The 23,706-nt window shown below is 42.0% G+C and overlaps 1 protein-coding gene across 1 annotated transcript in view; it reads left to right on the top strand.

Annotated features, from left to right (window-relative positions):
* The window catches only part of ST8SIA5 (ST8 alpha-N-acetyl-neuraminide alpha-2,8-sialyltransferase 5), a 180,841-nt gene that overhangs the window by 138,292 nt on the left and 18,843 nt on the right, over window positions 1–23,706 (top strand). The window contains 2 exon segments of the mRNA XM_056824395.1: window positions 5,725–5,869; window positions 14,778–14,890. Coding sequence (XP_056680373.1) covers window positions 5,725–5,869; window positions 14,778–14,890 — 258 coding nt within the window.

Below are 23,706 nucleotides of genomic sequence, written 5' to 3'. Positions count from 1 at the left end.
CAGAGCCACTTTAAAGGGACCCCAGAGATCATCTTTTCCAACCCCCTCTCTGTCAGAAGAGAAAACTGAGGCCCACAGAAGAGACGAGGTGGAGGCAGGGCTCCCAATTAGCTGCACCAGTTCTGAGGCTCTCTGGGGGATATTTTTGGGAAGGGTTCTCTTCAGCTTTTGTTAATTCTCAATGAAGCTAGGGATCAGGGCAGAGGGGTGGGGGTGGGGGTGGCCTGGCTTTCTCTGGTCCTCTAGATCACACAAAAGTGATAATTATGGCTCTGAATAGAAGGATTTTAAGGATGGCTGAACCCAGGGGGCAGAGGAGGGACACACAGAGTTTTAGCGTTCAGTCAGCTGTTGTTCGTTTTGGACAAATGGAAATTTCTTGGGCTTTCAGAGGGTACAGTGTGAACACAGAGGACCCTCCATTTCTCCCTCATGTAGGCTGGAAGGACTTGGGTTCTCAAGGCAAAGGAAGCAAGAAGCTTCCCAGCATCTGACCTTCTCCACTGAGCCCCAGCCCAAGGATGGCTCCTGAGAGTATGCCGTTCTAGGTGGAACACCAGCTGCAGAGGAGAAAAAAAAAAACATTTTTTTCACTCTTCAGCCTAGCAGATTCCCAAGCCTGTTTCATCAAGCACATTGTCCCTCCATTTTCTAAGCTTGCTTTGCTTTTGAAGTTTAACCCTTTGGTGTCTGACTTACTTTATTTCTGAGCAGATGCTAGAAGGAAGAATCGATTATAATGGGACAAGCATATCTATACGTGTGTGTGTACAAATATCCATGCACACATATCCATGCATTTAATGTATATTTATATAAAATAATATTGGTTTTGTTTGTTCCTCACTTTCTATTTTTCCTTCTATTATTTCTTTTCTTCTAGTCTTCTTCTATGCTACACATTCTTCTATTATTTACTTTCTAATTGTGTGAACTTAGTGAAGTCCCTTAATCTTGCAGAAGTCTCCATTTCATTATCAATAAAAGGCAGAAAATAATACTTGCACTGCTGACCTCTCATGGCTGCTGTGAATTTTGAATGGGATTATGGGTAGAGATTTTCTAAACTGTAAAAGACTACACACATGGGAATTGTTATTAATAATGTTCAATCAACAAGCATTTATTAAATACCTACTCTGGACCAGGCTCTGTCCTGGGTGCTGAAGCCACAAAGACAAAAATGGAAGAAATCTGCCCTCCAGGAGCCTACATCCTATGGAGGGTAGGGTGGGAGGAGAATATAGACTATTTAAGTATTTCTAAAACATGGGCCAGATTTGTGATTTGGGAACACATATCAGCTCCTTCTTTGTGATTTTAACTCTTAGAGAGTTCCACTTACAGGCCAGGGGACTTTACCAAGGTCACACAGTATGTAGCAGGGGTGGAATTTGAAGCCAATTTCGCCCAAACCAGCTCTCTATCCACTCTACCACACACCCTCTCATACAAAAGTTTTTGGGGAAGGGTCTAACAATTGGAGGGGAATCATTATGTTTCTGGAAAGCTTGCTTTTAAAACTCGGGTACTATTTTTTTTCAAAAAGACCTTCAGGATTAACCCAGTTCATTATCATAATTTCTTCTTCTTTTTAAAATTCCTTATCATCTGTTTTAGAATTGATACAGGTATTGGGTTCCAAGGCAGAAGAGCCATCAAGAACTAGGCAATGAGGGTTAAGTGACTTGCCCTGGGTCACCCAGCTAGGAAATATCTGAGGTCAGATTTGAACCCATGTCCTCTAGAATCCAGGCCTGGTACTCTATCCATTGAGCCACCTAGCTGCTATTCTCCGCAGTATGCTTTCTGCTATACCATGCTGGACCTCCCTGACACTATGGTGGCCTGACCCGCCAGCTCTGGAATGATTTTTCTTGTGGGAAATGTATTTAGAATTTCTGATTGGGATGCCAGAACTCCATCTCCCCTCTCTGTAGTCTTTCCGGTGGGAGCCAGGATTCCTCTGCTTCTTGCTCATTTGTCAGGCTGTAGGAAAGAGGATTTTCTTAGCTCAGAGCTACTGGGCCTGGCTCCAAGGGTCTGTGGGAAAGACTCTAGTGTTGGGAGGAAGCAAACTAGGAAGGCTTGATGGGTAGGTTGCAGGGACTTTAGGGAGTCACTTTAATCTAACCCAGTTCTTTTTCTCTTCTACCCTCCCCCTTCCCTCCTTCTGCCTGTCTTTTTTCTTCTTCTTGCCTTTCCCTACTAAAGTTGTTGTCTTTTTAACCTTTACCTTCTCTTTTAGTACCAACTCTAAGATAAAAGAGTAGCGAGGGCCAGGCAATGGGGGTTAAGTGACTTGCCCAGGATCATACAGATAGAAAGTGTCTGAGGTCACATTTGAACTCAGGTTCTCCCAATTCCAGGCTTGGTGCTCTATCCACTGAGCAATCTAGCTGCCTCTTCCCCTCAAGTTTTACGGATTGACCTTTCTGTTGCGTTTAACCAGGATTTCTCATTCTCCAACCTACTGAAGACCAGAAAATTTCCCAACTTTTGCCCTCGATGCTAGAAAATCATGTCTTTTGAGAGTAGGGATGGTTTCATTCTTTGTATTTATATCCCCAGTGACTAGCACATAGGCAGTGTTTAGCTACTACTTTTTGATTGGCTGATTAATTGATTGATTGATTAAGGGCTTCTAGTTTAGCAGAAAATAGGGAATAAAGTATTCCTTCTCTCCTATGCTTGTCCTTCTGACCCTGTAGCCTACTAAAAAAAAGGATCCATGCATTATAACTAGTCAACCTTAGACTACATATAAAGGACTGAAGTGAAATTAATGTATTTTTTTTTGCACTACGAAAAATGCTTTAATGGTGTTATCTGTACAGCATTTAATGACAAAGAACAGGAAAACACCATGTACAGAATGCAGTGTGATATGAACATCAGAAAAACAAATTTATGAGTGAATAAAGAAAATGGTGCAATGGAAAAGAGAGGGAATTTGTAGTCAGAAGTCCTGGGTTCAAATCTCAGCTCTGCTGCTTATTCCCTGTGAGACCTTGGTTAAGCCACTTAACTTCCCTCAACCTTAGTTTCTTCATTGCTAAAGTGAAGAGGTTGGGATGACCTCTGAGATGCCTTTTAGGTTTAGAGACATGAACCTACAAGATCAATTCCCCAGTATTTTGGATATTTCCTTATAGGAGCAGGATAGAACCTCTGAGAAAAGCTAGGTTAGGGAAGCTAACTTTGAGATCATTGCTGGAGCAGAGAAGGGGATGGAGGAATGGCATGGTTTGGGGATGAAGCATTTACCTTTCTCTTTCCTCTGCACTGACCCACAGCCTGAAGTGAGGTGAGAAGCAGGGACCAGGGTTGGAGGGGATGGGCAGTTCTAGATAGCTACAGAGTCTGAAATAGTGAGGGGAAAGGGAAGAGAGGATAAGAGGGAAATCCCAAGAAATCCCTAGAATTCCTGTGTTCACTTGGAGGGCTTGTCTGTTCCGAAGGCAGCCCTGTGTATGATTGGAAAGGATTCTTACAAATGCATATTAGACCCACCTAGCTGCCCCTACTTCTTTTTTTGTATTTAAGTTGGGGGTACATCAGACTAGGACCTCTTTGTACATCCCATGGGACCCAGAATCACTAACTACTTATTGACTGAAGCAGAATGCCAACAATTCTCCGAAGGTAACAGGATCTATTTTGGTTTTTGTAGACCAATAGAAGCTGGACTGAGAAACCTTCAATCTCTTAACTCTCAGTTAGTCAGCTGGTCAGCAAGTACCGGCATCCCTTCTACATCGCTGGGGTTCAGGGTACAGTACTCCCACAATCTGAAAAATCTGCACAAAAATTTTGGCCTTCTCTCTGTACCAGAAAAGATTTGATTTTTTTTCTTTTATGGGGTATTTACAGCAGTCATTGTAAAATTTGGGTTAAGTATGCATTTCTGACTTTCTAAACCTTTCCTGTGAGGCTTGTTGGCCTTTGCATGTCATCTGCAGCTTCCACAAAACACAAAACTTCCTCCAAATTCCCATTTAACTTCTTATGCCAACTTGTGATATATCGAAACCACAATGGAGAAAGTCTCGATGTAGAAGGGATACTTGTTTTTCTGGAGTATTTGTGTGTCTGAAACTTCACCAGGTGCAAAGGCTGATCCACAAGTTTTAAAAGTCAAGGCCCCCCTACTCAAGGAAATTACTATCTAATCAAGGAGCCAAGGATCATAAACATGAAATAATTAGAGAATAATATAAAGTTCTGTAATTGGCTAAGAAAAATGTATTCCCCAGACTGTAAGTAAATTCAAAGTTCAGAGGAAGGAAAGATCATTATCAACCAGAATAGTCAGAGAAAAATGTGGAAGGAAGTGGGTCTTGACTTGGATCCTGAATGGCAATAAAATCTGGAAAGGTCAAGTGTATGTATCTGTCTGGGGGGGATAGAGTTGGGGCTGGGGAAGAGATGGAATTTGCAGTCTGGGAAAAAATGCTGTGATCTTGGCTCTGGAGGGAGTAGTCTCTGTACAGCCAGATATATGGCTGTCTACTGGATCTGAGATGTATGTCATCACAGATTGATATAACACCCTGGCTCTAGTGAAGGGAACTAGTGTGGCCATCGATTAACAAGAAACCCAGGAACAAGGATAGCCCAGATCCCTGAGGGGTCAGTCCCAGGGATTAGTGTGGTAAAAGCCACACAGACACAGGTGAGAGGGGCTTGACCCTGGGTTCTGGGGATCACTTCTGAGAGTCTCTCTAGCTCTAAGTCTATGACTCTAGGAAACTTGACAAGCCAAGCTCATATTTCACAGTTACCCCTGAGAGTCCTAATTGTCTTATCTTCTGCTTTACTCTTTTTTTTATTTTTAAAAATCACCTTCTGTTATAAAATCAATGCTAATTATTGGTTCTAAGGAAGAAGAGCAATAAGGGTTTGGCAATTGAGGTTAAGTGACTTGCCCAGGGTCACACAGCTGGGAAGTGTCTGAGTCCAGATTTGAACCTAGGACCTCCTGTCTCTAGGCCTGACTCTCAATCCACTTAGCTACCCAGCTGTCCCCTACTTTTTTTTTTAAGACAAAGTTAAGTGACTTGCCCAAGGCCATAGGAGTAGTTAAGTGGCTGAGGCTGGATTTGAACTCATGAAGAGGAGACTTCCTGATTCTAACTCTGGTGCTCTATCTACTGTTCCACCTAGGTGCTCCTAAATAACAATTAAAAAAAACCCCCTACCTTCTGTCATAGAATTGATACTAGGTATTGGTTCCAAAGTAGGAGAGTGCTAGGCAGTTGGGGTTAAATGACTTGCCCAGGGTCACACAGCTAGGAAGTATCTGAGGTCACATTTGAACCCAGGACCTCCCATCTCCAGGCCTGGCTCTCTAGCCATCTAGCTGTCCCTTTTGCTTCAGTCTTTATAAAAACCTCTCTGCCTAATTGTATTAATCAGCTTCACTAGCCATGTTATCCTTCTTCCTATACTAATACAACCCATGGCAGAAATATACATAGCATGGTAGTCCACATCAGCTAGTATGCTAACAACAACTTGAGCAAGGTCGAGGTAGCAATGACATGTGGGCTGTGGGATGCTGGAGGTGATGGGAACCGTAGAGAAGCCCAGTATTAACCTGATGAGCCAGAGTGCTGGTGTCCCTCCTGGCTGGCAATCCCCTGGCGATGTCAAACTAAGAATGACTTCTGCACGTAGAATTACCTAACCAGTTCCTTCCCATCTTTCTTCCTTTCCTTGCAGGTCCACTCTTTCCAGGTGCTGTAATGCTCCTTCCTTTCTCTTCACCACCCAGAAAAACACCCCTCTGGGCACAAAACTCAAGTATGAGGTAGACACGAGCGGCATCTACCACATCAACCAGGAAATCTTTCGAATGTTTCCCAAGGTGCTCTTGTTTGTGCATTCCTTAAAAAGGGTTGGAAAGGGGTGGGGAAGGATAGCAGAGGGAAGAAGGATTGGGTTGGAAAAAGGACCAGACATGAACCTCAACTCTGCATTTTCCCCAATGATTTTTGTTTTCCATTACTGGTCAGTCCAGACTGTCCATTTCATGGATAATTCCTTTGACCTCATACTTTGGGTCCCAATTGGCCACTTGTACATTGCATTGGTTTTATATATTTTCTGACACACCATTCTTTGAGTTCTAATATATCGATTTCTTAAGTTCCAGTTGACTAAAAGTTGTCTGTGAAGAAATAAACCTAAAGGCTTGGTTGAGATGCCCAGTTCATATCTGTGAGAATAGTAATGCTCAAGACATTTTCTGACCTCAACAGTGGTACATGGTGCTGTGTAGGGCACTGTGAAATGAAAACAACACAGATCTGATCATTGCCTTCTAGGAGCATATAATCTATTTTTTAAGCTAAATTTTATTTTTTTAATGACATATAGAAACAATTTTTGACAATTGTTTTCTGACATTTTGTGATTTAGATTCTTTCTCCCTCCTCCCTGCCCTTCTTTGTGGTGGTAAATAGTCTGAAATCAGGTTATGCCAATGTTTTCATGCATACATATTTCCATATTCCCTGTGTCATGACTAAAGACATATATCACATAGGCAATAAAAAGCTCACAAAGGAAACAAAGTGAAAACTGACAAGCTTTGATCTGCAATCAGATTCCAATAGTTCCTTTTTTAAAAAACCCTTGCCTTCTGTCTTGGAGTCAATACTGTGTATTGGTCCCAAGGCAGAAGAGGGGTAAGGGCTAGGCAATGGGGGTTAAGTGACTTGCCCAGGGTCACACAGTTAGGAAGTGACTGAGACCAGATTTGAACCTAGGACCTCCCGTCTTTAGGTCTGACTCTCAATTCACTGAACCACCCAGCTGCCCCCAGGAACTTATATTCTAAGACAGGCACAATAACACAAATTCATACATGAGAGATGTATGCATGGGTAACCAAACAACAATAAGCCAAGAGAGAGAAATATCCATTTCATAAACATATCTAGGGCAAGTACTGTTTTGGAGAGTAGTAGGAAGTGGTGATAAGAAGTAGAAAATATGGTCCAGGAGAAATAGCCATGCAGTATCTAAGACCAGACAGGGCAGGGACAGCAGAATAATAACCTTTACTCGTTCCCATTAATCTAGGAAGACTTCAGGAAAGAAATGTATTTACCTATTCAGTAATACTTTGGCATCATTCAAAATGAGTGTTCTAAGGACAATTAATCATAATAATACACACACATATATCATTTTAAGGTGGTCAAAGTACATAATTTTTTTTTCAGTCAAGAAATCTATCTAGATTCCTAGCAAAATAGAAGTCAGAGAAAGTATACATATGAAAATATATACCAGACAATAAAGAGTGAAGGAGCTCTTCCATTGGGAATGAAGTATCTCAGCTCAATCAAAAGAGTCCTTGATCTCTCTCACCCATGGGGAAATTTCCCAGTCTATAAAATGACTAGCCATCATACAATTGCCATCACCTCTCATGTTGAAAGTATGTAATTAAAAAAAGAACTCTCATCTTCCATCTTAGAATCAATGCTATATATTAGTTCTAAGGCAGAATAGCTGTAAGGGCTAGGCAATGGGAATTAAATGGCTTGCCTGGGGACACACAGCTAGGAAGTGTCTGAGGTCACATTTGCACCCAGGACCTCCCATCTTTAGGCCTGACTCTCAAACCACTGAGCCACCCAGTTGCCCACAAAGTACATAATTTTCTATTTAAGCTGAACCTTACCCAAGATTGTTTCTTTTTAACTATTTCATTTTATGTATTTATTTGTGGCATATAACGGTTTAAAACACTTTTTTTTTGGCCAATTACTCTTTTAACTATTCTAGAACAAAATCTTTCTGAAATGAATTCTGTGTTGTCCTGGCTTTCCAAACAGAGAATGCCAAACATAATTTAACCTTTTCTTGATGATTCAGAGTCGTTATTCCAAGCCTCCATGATGGTAGCCTGCTGTAATGCAAAGCACAGATCTGCTGTTTTTGGTTTTTCTGTCTCTCCCCCTGCTGTCAGCTGTCATTTCTATTGCTGTCAGCTGGTCTGCTTCTAGCATTACTCTTCTCCTCTAGCACTACCCTTCCCCCAGTTTCTTGATCCTAATCTGCTATGGGCTGGGAAACCAGGCAACCCAGTTTGTATAAATTATGGTTAGCATAAGAGTGAATAGATCTGAGTGACAATCAAAGTTCACTCTGTGTTATAACTCTGGGATAGCTTTTGGTGGTATTTAAAGGCTTTATTCCTATCCTTTTCCTCTTTTTTTTCTTCTCAATAAATGCTCTCTCTATAATAAAGTAAGTGTGCTGTTTTATAAAATATATCACATAATATCGATCTCGTCTTCCAAAAAAGCTCAGGGCACCGAGTCCTGGTCACATTCTTATGTAGTAGAACTAAGGAAGGACTCACTGGGTACATTCTAAATTAAAAAGAGAATCAGGACCCTGGAGAGCAGAGTAATCAAGTCTAGTGATCAAAGCTACAATGACCCTGTGGATTGGAACTTAGATTTCTCATCTATTTTTCTAGGGAGTAGAAAGAAAAGATCCATGTGTGCAACTCTTCTTTTATCCAGTCTGTAGAATATTCTGGATATAGATGTAGAAAATACTGGAGTAGCCAGGTGGTGCAATGGATAGAACCCTGGGCTTGGAATCAGGAAGATTCCTCTTCCTGAATTTAAATCTGGCCTCAGACACTTACTAGCTGTGCAAGTCACTTAATCCTGATTGCCTCAGTTTCCTTATCTGCAAAATGAACTGGAGAAGGAAATGGAAAACCATTCTGATATCTTTGCCAAGAAAACCCCAAATGGGATCACAGTCAGACACACAAAAAATGACTGAGCAACAACAGAATGAATATACCAGAGTTTGTTTGTTTGTTTTGGCCAGCAATGGGAGGAAGAGAAAAGGAGAGTATAAAGCAAAATTAGAGGGAAGAGTTGAATATATCTTCCCAAATGAACAAAATCAGAGGAAGTGGTGTTTCAATCAATTTATAGAGAGTATGAGGATATTTTCTTTTCTTCTAGCAACAAAGCCCATAAGTCTGCTGGCACCTGCCAGGTGAACAGGGGTAACTTGGGTTGTGGCCTCATGGCTTAAGCAAAAAGGTTTCCCACAGGCATGGATAAAGGATAATTTGTCCTGGGGACTGGAGTGGCCACAGTGGCACATTTAAATAGAATATCACAGAGATTTTAAAAAATAAAAGAAAATAATAATAACAGTCTGTTTCTCCACAGATGGCCTTGTTGTTCTCCTTCCCTAGGAACTTTAAGAAGTCCTACGTACTCCTCTCTCCCTCACCCCCAGTAGGCCACCAGGCAAATGTCCCTGTGGGAAGTGTAACCCATTCTGTTTGCAGACTCCCCACCTGCCCTGGCAAGAAAAATGCGCAATGAATATGAATAATTACCTAGAAACAGGCTGCATCTCAGCTTGGGGATCTGACTGCATTCATTATGATTTCAAACCAATGTAATTTTCCACTAAGACACAAGCCTGGCTCCTTGCCAGTGGGAGTGCTGCTATCCTGACACAAACCTGGGGTCCCTGGCTGGCTTTGTTTTCAGGGTCTCACTCTCCCAATTTGCCTACACCAAGGGTATGGGAGGAAAGCTATTGGAACCTAGAATCATTGAAGATCGGGATCATTTTAGCATGGTGCCTGGCTCATAGTAGGCACTTAATAAAGGTTCATTGCCTAATTGACTGATTTAGCTCAAATCCAGGACTTGGTGGATGGATTGAGGCTCAAAAAGGGGATGACTTGCCCAAGGTCACACAAATTTTTCATAGAAGAAATTGGATTAGAATGAAAGTATTTTTAAAATTCCTATTCCTGGGGCCTTTTTATATCATCTTTCTGAGGATGCTCTGGTTCCTGTTTCAGGCATCTTCTTGAAGAGGATATTGAATTGTCAGATCTGGTTCTGTGCTTCAGCCTCTCCTCCTTTTCTAAACCTATGGCACAACTATGTGCCAGTGTGACTCCAGCCTGCTTAGAAAAAATAGGGTGTCAGAACACAGATGATATTGTGCAGTCCCACTGGGCAAACAGGCCACCTGTGAAGTTTTTTATTCAATTCTGTGTGATGCATTTTGGGAAGGATAATGACAGGAATTCAGCGCAAGATGACCTGGAGAGTGGGGAGTCTCAGGATTGAGGCCATAGGAAGATTAATGGAAGGAACTTAATTGGGAGAAGAGAAGACTTAGAGAGGCCATGATGGTTATCCTCAAATGTTTGGAAGTCTTTCAAATGGAAGAATTATTCTACTCGGCCCTAAAGAGTGGAGCTGAAAATGATGGATAGAAGTTTCAGAAAGGCAGGTGTAAGCCTAATGTAAGGAAAAAGTACAATGGATAGAGCACCAGGCCTGGAGTCAGGAGGACCTGGTCACAGACATTTCCTAGCTGTGTGACCCTAGGCTAGTCATTTAACCCCAATCACCTATCCCTTACTACTCTTCTGTCTTAGAACTGATAGTAGGGCAGTAGGTAAGAATTTAAGAAAAAAAGAAAAGGAAAAAGCTTTCTAACCATTGGAACTGTACAAAGATGGGATCAATAGACCTTGGAGGTAGCCACTTCTCCCTCATCAGAGATCATTTTATGAATATTGGGTGACCCTATTATGGAGAGTATTTTTGGTCAAGTTGGACTAGATGACCTTTTCCAATTTTGATGTCCTGAAATTCTTATTTTGTGATTTCTCCACCTACCAGTATCATGAGTCTTCTTTAGCTATCATCAGCTACCACATTGGCTACCCAGTGATGGAGTCACTATGTTATGAGATGGCTAATCCTGTGATGAGACAGTTCTTGTTGGAAAGCTCTTTCCAAGTTGAATCTCACAATATCATTGGAAATGTCACCTTCCTTTTGAGACAAATGTCTTTATCTACCAAATGATGTGATTTGACATCCTCTGTGTCTTCAGAATTTCCTATTAAGCATCTCTCTTTTCTCTTGGGCTCTTTTCCCATGAGAATTTTAGCCCATGAAATACTACATATTCTCCTTTGAACCTTTTGAAATCTGCTTTCCCCAAATCTAAGATATATGCCAAACTAAGTCCAGGTTTCCTCTCCTCTAAAAACAAAGTCCAAGATGGAATGATCACTTTCTCCCAAGATTTCCATCACTTCTACTCCAGTAATCAGTCCCTATTAGCAAGAACTAGATTCAGAATAGAATTTCCATTTGTTGTCCTCTATCTTGAAATTGGAAATGATCACTGGAGGCATAGCAATAAGGCATTAGTTTCTCTACTTTTGGCAGAGAAAGAAGGACAGAAATAGACACAGACAGAGAGAGCTCTCGTAGATGTCTGGATAATTGAAGTCACCTATCACTGCTTTATCAAATCTCTGTGCAAGACTTCTGATCTTTCCCCCAAACCACTAATCTATTTCCTTTTTCTATTCAGGTGGTCTGTAGAATTTTTCAATGACAAAATCACTTGTTTCTACCTTAGGATCACAAAATCATATATTTAGAAATAAAATAAAATAAAAGCACCAGAGAAGATAACTAATTTGGATGCAAATACCCAAAATAATACTAAGTATTCAATTGGTCTGATTCTTTTTAGTTGGATACCTCACAAGATATGTTTATTCCCTCTTCTACACAGTATCTCTTTAGATATTTTAGGACAGTTATAATTAAGCTCATTTTGAAAAACATTTTTTATATATCTTCTTGGCACAGAAAACTATGGTAGGCCCTGAGGGAAGATGCAAAGTTTAGGTCTCTCCCCTCATGAAGCTTATAGTCTAGCAAGAGAATAAGATACAAATCATGTTTTCTTTCTTTTTTTCACATTAAACATCCCATATTCCTTCAATGGAGTCTCCTGTAACATGGCTTCCAAACTCTTTACTATCCTGATTGCTTCTTCTTGGTTATATCGTATCTCAGAAAAGATGTTCCAGGAACTGAATCCAGTGCTCCAGCTCTGTTATGACTAAAGATGGATGTTTGCCTGCCTTGTTGTGGATGCTACATCTCTGTTAATACAGCTTTATATGGTTAGGTCCTGGGGAAATCCATTCTCAGATGTCTGTCCTTCTTTAGTAGATTTTAGGAAGAGACCCTGGACACTCTGCTGGATTCCCCTATTAACAATTCTTCCCAGTTTAATCTGGGATGTGCTCACTTGCCCCATTATTCCTCAGCAGAAATGGCAAAAGGTCTTGCTCTTTCCTGTCTATTTAAATTACATTCTCTGACTTTGATGCAGAACCATGATCATGTCCTCTACCTGCCCCCAGGGAGCCAAATGAAGGATATAGAATTATCCATAAAAATCCACAGGATTATAGAATTGGAAGTTTATAGAACTAGAGGTTGTCTAGCCTACTCTACCCCTTTAGTTTTACAGGTGAAGAAACTGAGACCTAGAGAGATTATGTGAAGTTTCACTCTTAGATGGTCCCCAACACTATGCTACTTGTTGAGGAAAAAGGGTCTGATGGGAAGCAGTTGGGTGGGTAGCTCAGTGGATTGAGAACCAGGTCTAGAGATGGGATGTCCTGGGTTCAAATTTGGCCTCAGACACTTCCCAGCTGTGTGACCCCGGGCAAGTCACTTAACCCCCATTGTCTAGCCCTTACACAGCATTGACTCCAAGACTGAAGGTAAGGGTTTAAAAAAAAGGGTCTGATTGATGATGGAAGCCGGTGGGTAGGAAGGGGCCGAGGGCACATTGGGCAGTGTTACCTCTGCTGTCAGCAGCATGAGTTCCCCTCCCAGTCCCACTGTGGGTATGGTCTCAGGCCATCATTTGCTCACATCTGCCCTACAAAATTTTAAGCCCTAAATAACACATTCTAAAACATAGAAACAGAGTCATGAAGGGAGGCTGAGTTGAAGGCATCCAGGAAGCAAAAACCTGCTCATTTTTGATACTGTACTGTATTGTGTATTGGGGGCATTGAGGTGGTCCTAGAATGTATTCTCTTCCTTTCAAGATCTAGACTGGCCTTGGAATTCCCTTGTTCAGTCGTTTCAGTCATGTCTGACTCTTTGTGATCCCATTTGGGCTTTCTCAGCAAAGGGACTGGAGTGGTTTGCCATTTCCTTCTCCAGCTCATTTTTCAGATGAAGAAACAGACAAACCGGGTGAAGTGATTAGCTCTGGGTCATGCAGCTAGCTGGTATCTGAGGATTTGAATTCAGGTTTTCCTGACTCCAGGTCCAGCACTTGATCCATTGTGCCACCTAGGTGCCCTTAGTCCTAGATGAACAAAAGTTGTAGGGATTCTGATTGGAGGACACATGGCTCATGTCCTAAAGATAAATCAGGATTCTATCTGCACTATTTGGCTGGGAGGAAGTAGTTCAAGGCCTGGGATAGCAGTGAGAACCCCTCCTAGTTCTAGTTTCAACTCTGACACTGGCTGTATGATCCTGGACAAATATCATAGATTCTCTGCCTTTACCTTCCTCATCTGTAGAATGGTATAATACCAAAAGAAAAAACGACCTCCAAAAGGAGATAGTTTAATGAAAAGAACCTAGAGGGACTGGAACGGAAAAAACAACAACCACCACCACCTAGGAACCTCTCAGGACTAGTGAAGTGCAACCCTTGCAATTATTAAAAAAAAGTTTGAGGGTAGGGAAATGATAAATAAAGTCTTAAATCTATACAGCTATAACTCCTCCCACCAATCTACACTCCCCCTGGGGGGGTTGCTCTTCTGGTCTTCTCAAGCCCTTCCTATTCACTCCCTGATCTTATCTAGATCCCCAAAAGCTATCTGACTACCTATATACTACAGATTGTCCTTATTTAATTTTTTTTTAAACCCATACCTTCCATCTTGGAATCAATACTGTGTATTGGTTCCAAGGTAGAAGAGTGGTAAGGGCTAGGCAATGGGGGGTGCCCAGGGTCACAAAGCTGGGAAGTGTCTGATTTGAACCTAGGACCTCCTGTCTCTAGGACTGGCTCTCAATCCACTGAGCTACCCAGATGCTCCCTACAGATTGTCTTTAAAAGGCCGAGGATACAGGACTCACAGATGTACTGTACACAGATGTACCCAAAGCCTAGGGTTGGCTTCCTAGGTAAACCCAAAGTCCCAGGTAAAAAAATCCCTTGGGTTTACCTTAACCAAGTTGTTTCTGACAGGTTGATCTCTGTATTTCAGGGAAAGGCAGGTCTCCTCCAAGGCAATTCTCCAACCCAGGAATTACTAATCTTTCTACAAGATTAGTTTTTTTCCTAGGGGATGCCAGAGCAAAGATCCTCCTTACCAGCTCAGAAGAAAGCCAGATCAGGAAAGACTGTTAAACCCAGTAAACTCCCAAGATCCTCCTCTCCTTTCAGAGTCTTCTTCCAGAGTTTGTGTCTAAATTCTCCTCCTTTCCTCTTAAAGACAATTCATGCATTTTTTTCTATCTCTTATCACTTATCCTTACAATACCTCTCCCATTTATTTCTCCAGGTCCTGTTGTAAGGATCAAAGAAAACAGCCCATGTATGAATCCTTAGAAAAGAGCCAAGTAACGGCAGCTAGGCAGTACAGTGGATAGAGTGCCAAGGCTGAACCTGGATTCAGGATTCAGGATTTGGGAGGACCTGGGTTCAAATCTGACCTCAGACACATCCTAGCTCTGTGACCCTGGGCAAGTCACTTAATCCCAATTGCTTAGCACTTGTCTCTCTTTTGTCTTAGAATTGATGCTAAGACAGAAGATAAGAGTTAAAAAAAAATTGCCGAGTGCCCTGCAGATATGATGGATGATCACCAGCATTCTAACAGGTTGCTCACTGTCTCTCTGTAGGACATGCCATATAATCGCTCTCAGTTTAAGAAGTGCGCAGTTGTGGGGAATGGAGGCATCCTGAAGAACAGCCGGTGTGGGAGAGAGATTGATAGCGCAGACTTCGTGTTCCGGTAAAAAGCATCCTTTTCTCTTCCCTGGGGTCTGGGAGACACTCTCGAGGCTCTCATGCTTCTTCTTGGCTCTCTGGGACTTTCTCCTGGGGTATTCCATCAGGATCCCAGTGGCTCCTAACCTGGGATCTGGGAACTTGATTACAAAATACTTGACAGCTTTCTTTTGCTACATTTAGTTCCCTTTGTCATCCTATGTCTTTTATCGTACTCTGTGGGAAGAGTCCAATGGTAAGTGATGGGGAAGATAAGAAGATGAACTAAAATGAGGTCCCTGGCCTCAGGATGTTCATAGATATCACGCAGCCCTCACTTGAAGATATCTAGTGATGGGTACCCACTCCCTCCATCCCACTCTTGGGTCATTTCATTGTTAGGAACTTTTTCTTAACAATGAGCTGAAATCTGCCTTTCTGCAGCATTTGGTATTTAAGGCTTTCCACAATCTGGCTCCAGCTGGCCTTCCTTTCTAGCCTTACTTCATACTCTTTTCTTTCATGTATTTATTCCATGGTTATTCACTCTCATCTTGCTTGGTGATAGTGGATCTGGATTCAGGAATCTCTGAGTTCAAATCCAGACTCAGACACTCACTGGCTGTGTGATCCTGGGCAAGCCAGGCTAGATATTGGTTGCCCAAAGAGAAGCAGTCAGATCCAAACTCTGCAGCGTAATAGGAGAGACCCTCAAATATCTCCATGAAATTCCTGCCATCACTCACCATTAGGTTAAACAATGAGAGTCGCGTATTGCCTGGGTAATCTTAGACAAATCACTTGCCCTAAAAGGAAACTCTTTGAATGCTAGAATTGCTGTTACTTGTCTTTGTGTCCTCCATGCCTGGCACATGATGATGATGGATTAATAAATCCTAATGAATAATAAATATGAAAAATAAATAAAGAAAAAAAAAGAATAATAAATCCTAATGAATAAAACTTAATGTCTGCTGAATAATAAATCCTAATGAATGAAATGTAATAAATGCCTACTGAATTAAATGAATCAAACCTCAACTTTGTCACCTGTAAAATGGGGATAGTCATTCTTCCTTTTGTACGATATAAGCTACTTTATGGGGTTCTTGTAAGGAAAACTATTTGGTAAATTGTAAAGTCCCATATATTTATTACTTCCAGAAGGCCCCTGTTAAAATAGACTTCAGAGATTTGGAAGGCTCCCCCCCCATTAAGGCAGTTTACACATCAGATCTGTGAGTTGTCTTCTTGGACCCAGAGGGTTAAGGTATGGAAGGAGAAGGAATGGAGTAGAAGCAGGCAGATGGCAGAGGGTAACTTTGGGGATCAGACTGAGTCAGACAGGCCCGGGTGGTAGATACTTAGGGTGGATGTTTGGTGGAGGGAACCCTGAGGACAAACGAAATGCCTTTCCTGGGGGATCACCTGGGTAGATATAAAAAGGGTTGACGTCCAACCTTGTGGTGTAGACAGGAGTCAAAACATTTAAAGGAACAATAAAAAAACCTTTCGTCAGTCATCTAAAACATGAAGACAGGAGCAGATTTTCTTTCCTCCATTCTCTGTCTCACTGTGACTCTGCAGCTCTGTCCCACAGCTAGCAGATCTTAAAAAGAAAAGATGAAAAAAATTCACATTCAAGCCCTGCTTGAATCCGACAAATTTGAGCTAACTTTGAATTCTGGGGCGGGGGGGATCCCTCTCTCTCCCCACCTTCCCAGGGAATTTTGCTACTGTTTTTAGGCAAACGCCTGCGATGAAACAGCTGCCCGCTTCAGCTGGGGTGGTCCCTTGGCCTTTCTCCAGCTGTGACAAGAGTGGTAGCTCGCCAGCGGGTCTCCTTTTGCTCCCTGCCTGAGAATGGGTTTGTGTGTTATGGGAAGCCCCAGCGCGAAAGGCCAATGAATGCTCTTGGCTCTTGGCTCCAAGAACAGGGAGCCCACTGTTTCTAAAGGAACAGAAGCTGCAAGCTGTCCTTGCTCTGTTCTTGGAAACAGGGAGGGACTTGTGATCTGCCCACCAGCTGCTGGCTGCTAGATCTCTCTTGCCAACAATGGCAGGAAGATGCTTTCTGCCGTCGCTCCTTGATCCTTGTAGACCCCAGAGACATCACCAGGGGCTCAAGTGGTTAACGATGATTTCTTTAAGCATGCGTGTGGTGGCACATGCCTGGAGTCTGCTCCTGGGGAGGCTGAGGCTGATAGGTGGCCAGGTTTGGGGGTTCTGAGATATAGAAGTGCTAAAGCCCATTGGGTGTCTACACCAAGCTTAACCCCGGATTACTGAACCTCCAGAATGGGAGGAAGGGGTGTGCCAGGCTGCCAAAGAGGTGGGGACTGATCCAGGTCAGAAAGGGACAAGTCAAAGCTCCCATGCCAGTCAGTACAGGAATTGGCTCTAGGAACAGCCATCGTACTCCCTGCCTGGGAGGCATAGGGAGACCCCATCCCCCCAAAAAAGAAATGCCCCCCAACAATTCTCTTAAGATAACAGCAAACACAGCACCTGTGTACATACTGGATTAAGAACACATGAAATCTCCTTCTTGGGTGATCTTCTTTACAGGAGAGACTCGTTAACCTAAAGTGTTCCATTTAATTGAAAAAATTATGAAGTATCTATTTTGTGGGAGGTATTGGGGATAGATAAGAGGAATAACACCTCGGGCCTGAACTCAGGGATTTTATAATGGGATCCCACTTGTGGGGACCTCACCATTTATCCTGACTTTTGTCTTGCCACTGGACTAGAAGAGAATGAGGCGGACCACTGTGCAAGTCAAGGCACCATGACTCTGTGATGCCACTGGTCCTCTTCAAAAAGAAGGCTGAGCGACAGCATGATACCATTAGCTGATTTCTGGGGGAGGGACAAGTGCAGGAATAACTGGGTTATGAGAGACCCCAAGAAAGGTGTAGAGCAGAGGCCCCCACAAACCAAAGGGCTATAAGAAATCCATGAGGGGAAGGTTGCCTTCTGGTATTAAAGGAATGGACCAGCTCATGGGATCATTACTTATTGAACTGAAAGGGACTTTAGAGGCCATCTAGGCCAACCCTTTTTTGGCTGATTGGGGGGTTTAATGACTTGCCCAAGGTCATACAGATAGTAAGCTTCAGAGGTGGTATTTGAACCCAGATCCTTCTATTCTACTGTACCATGATTAGCTTGGAATGGATCTTCAGAAGATGTAGGTTTAGATTCCAAGTTTGTTGGTCATTCATTGTGTGAACTTGGGTTCTCTACTCACCTCAGTTTCTCTAGCTGTTAACCAGAGATCATGCTGCCAGTGCTACCTACCTCAGGATTCAATAAGAGAAGAATATTGGTAGTAGTGACTGTATATAATAATAATCCATTACAGTTGGACAGTGGTTTACAGGAGGTGTATAATTTATGTGCACAAACTAACATTCATTTATTTAATTTTAATTTTTTAAATTAAAAACCCTTACCTTCCGTCTTGGAGTCCATACTGTGTATTGGCTCCAAGTCAGAAGAGTGGTAAGGGCTAGGAAATGGGGGTCAAGTGACTTGCCCAGGGTCACACAGCTAGGAAGTGGTTGAGGCCAGATTTGAACCTAGGACCTCCCATCTCTAGGCCTGGCTCTCAATCCACTGAGCTACCCAACTGCCCCCTTTTATTTTAATTTTTAACCCTTACTTCCTGTCTTAATAATAACTCTAAAGATAGAAGGGTGAGGGCTAGGCAAACTGGATGAAGTGACTTGTCCAGGGTCACATAGTTAGGAAGTATCTGAGGCAAGATTTGAACCTGGGACCTCTTCACGTCAACCCTGAAGCTCTAGTCACTGTGCCACCCACCTGCCCCTGACTGATTAATTTATAAGGCACTTTCACATATATGATTTTATTTCTATAATAACCTATTACTGTGAGGCAGCAAGTTAGAGTCTAATGACCTCTGGACTTCAGGGTACCTAGGTTCAAATACTGACTAATACTAGCTTTGTAATGATGAGTGACTTATTTTACTTCTTAATATACATTTATTATATTTATATTATTATTTATAGATTGTATTTATCATTATTTAAAAATAAATTAATCATTTTATGTTTATGAATTAATTTTATTCTTTAAATTATCATTACATTTTTATTAAATTATAAAATTATAAAATAATTAAATATGAATATTAACTGAAATATATTTAAAAATAATCATAATCTGATACTTATAAATTCATTAAATGCTAATATTTAGAAAGACATCATTTATTATATTATCTTATTATTTATACTGACATTATTTATTGTATGTTTTTATTACTGTTTTAAATTATTATAAGCACCTGGGATATACAAGATAGAGAGGCAGCATGTCATCATAGTAAGTAGAGAACCTGCCTCAGAAATAGAAAGAACTGGGTGCAAGACTCCCATTTGACACTGGTTCTGTGACCCTGGGTCAATCATTTAACCTCTTAATGCCCAGGCATTATCATGTCTGATTTCAATGGCATTTGTCCCTTATACCAATGAAATAACAGTTCTTATGTTCCAGAGAACACGTTCAAGGCTTTGTAATAAATGATAGGGATACAAAACCCAGAAATGATACGGTCCTTGCCCTCAGGGAGCTTACAACCCCTAGATGGACCAAGAAAATACTAATCAACAACTGGGAAGGTCAGGAAAGGTGTGAAGGAATAGGTAGGTGGCCCCTGAGCTGAACCTGGATGGTAGAGGGAGTTCATTTCCTACCTAGGGGACAGCAGGGTTGGAGGCCCAGAATATCAAATTCAGACAATAGCAAAAAGGTCAGATTGGCTGAAAAACAGAATGCATGAAAGGGAGGAATACAAAGTGTCTAGAAAGATAGTTGGAGCCAGATTGTGGAAGACTTTAAATGCCAGGCTGAAGAGCTGGCATTTTATCCGAGAGACTACAGGGAACAAATGTCGTTTTAAGCATGGCTTGCCTTGGGCTTTAGGAAGGTTATTTTAGCTGCGATGTGAAGGATAAATTGGGGAGGGGAGAGACTGGAAATGGGTGGGGGGACAGGTAGGAGGTTATTGTAATAGTCCAGGCAAGAAACAAAAGGAGCCTGGTTTGGGTCGTAGGTGTGTGAAAGAAGCCAAGGGAATGATGGCAAGAGATGCCATGGCAATGGAATGGATGAGCCTTGGCAGCTGATTGAGTATGGAGGAGAGTGAGGGAGAGGAAGAGTCAAGGATGACTCTGTGACTGGGAGGATAGTGATAACTTTGAAGTAATAGTTGTTGTTGAATCATTTTCAGTTGTGTCTGACTCTTGATGACTCCATTTGGCGTTTTCTTGGCAAAGATACTGATTTGCTATTTTTTCTTCAGCACATTTGTCAGATGAGGAAATTGAGGCAAACAGGGTTAAGTGACTTGCCCAGGGTCATGCAGCTAGTTTCTGAGGCTGGATTTGAATTCATAAAAATAAGATTTCCTGACTTCCAGTTCTATCTCTGTACCCTTGCCTTAATAGGGAGGTTTGGAGGATTTCAAAGGGGAAGATGAGTTCCATTTTGGACATTTTGTGGTCCAGAAACAGAGAAGATGTTGAAGCAAGCCTACATTTATTTTCTTGGATCTTAAGTTGATTAGACATGGAAGCACCTATATGAAAGTTGACAGGGATCCACAGTTCACCCCTTAGAACTCACAATCTCACATCTGTATTACATCATTACCTGCAGTCACATTGCAAGTAACCTAATTCTTCTGACCAAGCTTTCCCTGATTAAGACTTATTGAATTTACCTGGAACAAGAGGTCGAGTGTAGAATAAGGTCCTTCCCTTCCTCTCCTGGGAGTGGAGCTTGTGGCAGAACTTCTGGAAGGAGTAAGATGCTCGCCTGTGTCCTCCTGAAGCCTGATTCTCCTTATATGTTTACCTCTCCCGCTGGTTCAGATAAAACACATAGGGAGCAAAACAGTCTGGAGCAGGGAAGGAAGATGGCAGAAGCTTAAAAAGGGGGGCCAGCTATTAAGGGACAGTTAAGGCAGGGATGGTTGCAGCAATCAGAATTTTGGAATGTAAGCTTGTCAAGGCAGAGACACTGTTGTTCAGGGGAAAGATTAGAGCTGAATACATAGATCTGGGAGTCCTCTATGTAGATGCTGTAATGGAACCCCTATGGTTATAACAATGGATGAGGTTGCTTAGAGAGAGGGTGGAGAGCAATGGTTTTCCAAGGGTATATCATGGTACACTAATGAGTCCTGGTGGGTTTCAATAAGTGTGCTGAGAAAGTTTTCCTCATACAGTCAACCAATAGGCATTTGTTAAGTGCCTACTGTGTTCTTGGCACTGGCTTAAGCACTTGAGATACTAAAAAAGTCAAAAGACAGTTTTTTTCTTTTGTTATTTTCATACAAAACACACTTCTGTATTGGTCATTGTTGTAAGAGCAAAGTCATACATAATCCAAACCCCCAAATAAAACCAAAGGTCCACTGATGTGAATGACGACTCCAGCAGTTCTTTCTCTGGAGGTGGATGGCATTCCCCATCATGTCTTTCAGGATTGTCCCAGATTATTGCATTGCTGAGAGGAGCCAAATTGTCACAGATAACCACTGTCCAATATTGCTGTTATTGTGTACAATGTTCTCCCAGTTCTGCTCATTTTGGCCTGCATCAGTTTCTAGTTTTTTTCTGAAATCATCTTGCTTATTATTCCTTCTAGCACAATAGTATTCCATCACCAATATGTACCACAACCATTCCCCAACTCCTCAATTTCCAATTCTTTGCCCCCACAAAAAGAGTGGTTATCAATATTTTTGTACAAGTAGGTCCTTGCCCAAAAAACAGCTTTTGTTCTTCTCAAGGAGCTTATGGTCTCATGACTGAAACAACATTAAACAACTATGTTCCAATGAGCGATATACAGGATAAATGGAAGATGGTCAGCAAAGGGGAAATATTAGCACTGGGGGGGTGGGGGTGGGAAAGGAATCTTGTAGAAGGTGGTTTTTTAACTGGAGCTTGAAGGAAGCCAGGAGGAGCAAATGAGGAGGGGGAGCATTCTGGGCATGGGGACAGCCAGTGAAAATGCCTGGAGTTGGGAAGGAGGACTAGAAAGGAGGCCAGTGTCACTGGATCACAAGGTATACAGAAGTAAAGTGTAAGAAGCCTAGGAAGGTGGAGGAAGGATATGAAAGACTTTGAATACCCAACAGAGGACTTTGTATTTGATTCTGAAGGTGATAAGGAGCCACTGGAGTTTACTGAGCAAGAGACTGACACGGTCAGACCTGCACTTTAGGAAGTGGAATTGAAGCTGGACAATAATAAGAAGAGATCAAACACCAGGCCATTGCAATGGTCTAGGCATGAGGTGATAAGGGCTTGCGCCAAAGGGTGGCCTTGTCAAAGGAAAGAAGAAGGAATATAGGAAAGATATCATCAAGGTAAAATGGGCAGGACTTAGCCACAGATTGAATATAGGAAGTGAAAAAGGTGACACTGAGGTTTCAAACTTGAGTGACTGGGAGGATGAAAGCCTTGGAGGGAAGTTCAGAAGAAGGGAGGGTGATGAATTCAATTCTGGACATGCTAAGCTTGATATGTATAGGGGACAGGTGCAGTGAGGTGGCTCAGTGGATTGAGAGCCAGGCCTAGAGACAGGAGGTTCTGGGTTCAAAAGAGGCCCTTAGACACTTCCTAGCTGTGTGATCCTGGGCAAGTCACTTAACCCCCATTACCTAGCCCTTACCACTTTTCTGCCTTGGAACCAACACACAGTATTGATTCTAAGATGGAAGGTAAGGGTTGAAGAAAAAGATGAGATTAGAAGACAGACTTTATAGAAGAGAACTAGAAGAAAGGAAGTGGAAGCATTCATTGCAGGTATACTGCTCAAATTGTTTGGCCAAAAACTGGAAGTAAAATATAGAACATGTTACAAGGGAATCACTTTAAAAGACTGATATATATTAATTTAAGGTCGCCAAGGAATCAGCTATGTAATTCCTAAATGAAAAACTCAAGTCAGCCGTCAGCCTTTTGGAGTTTAATTACAATAGGAGCAAGAAAGGAATTAGAGATATATATAGAGAGAGAAAGGGGAGAGAAGGGAATAGGGCTTAAATACCCCTTCTGTTTAGGCTGGGCCCAAAAGGCCCAAGCCCTTAGATAGCTGGGGCAAAGAAAAGAGAGCAGTCCCTTTCACTCACGTGTCCAAAATGGAGAAACAGTCTCAGAGGCCCCCACTTTCAGCTTCCTTCAGAGCAAGCTTCCTCAGAGCCCAGGAACCACCGACCAAAAACTCAACCACCTTCAAGTCTCCAGACCCTCCTATCTTTAAGGACACCATCCAAGTTGCCTCCCCTCAGTCCTCACATCTACCAATCACTCTTCATCAATTTCCCTGTCAATGGAGGCTCTCGCTTAACCCAGGACCGCCCAGAGGTTTCTGGCTTTTGCACATGTCTGTTGAAGGTCATATTTTTCAAATGATTAAATCTTTACTCCTTTGTTCCAGCCCTTTCTAAATCCTGTTAACTTGAGTATGGTAGAGATTGGAATAATTAAATTTTGATCTAGGCTGCAGCCCTTACTCAATCTTATTAGGACTGAATAGGGTGGAGTATCTCCATTGTATCAATTCTAAAATCAATCAAGACTCAAAGAAATTCCTGTTCTATGCTTAAGCATAGGTCAAAGTCCTTTCCATTGTTCAGCAAAGGGTTTCTGTCCTAAAGTAATCTTAAGAAGGGAAGAGAAGGAACCTCCCATGCCAATGGAGTTCCCATTCCAATAGACTATCAGTAAGAAATTTTCCAAGTATGAAATATCCCAATGGTGAAATTTCCAACATTTATAAGTCTAAGGAATT

The sequence above is a fragment of the Monodelphis domestica genome, chromosome 3 (genome assembly GCF_027887165.1).
Source record: "Monodelphis domestica isolate mMonDom1 chromosome 3, mMonDom1.pri, whole genome shotgun sequence".
Classification (NCBI taxonomy): Eukaryota; Metazoa; Chordata; class Mammalia; order Didelphimorphia; family Didelphidae; genus Monodelphis; species Monodelphis domestica.
This window is presented reverse-complemented; position numbering and strand designations above follow the sequence as displayed.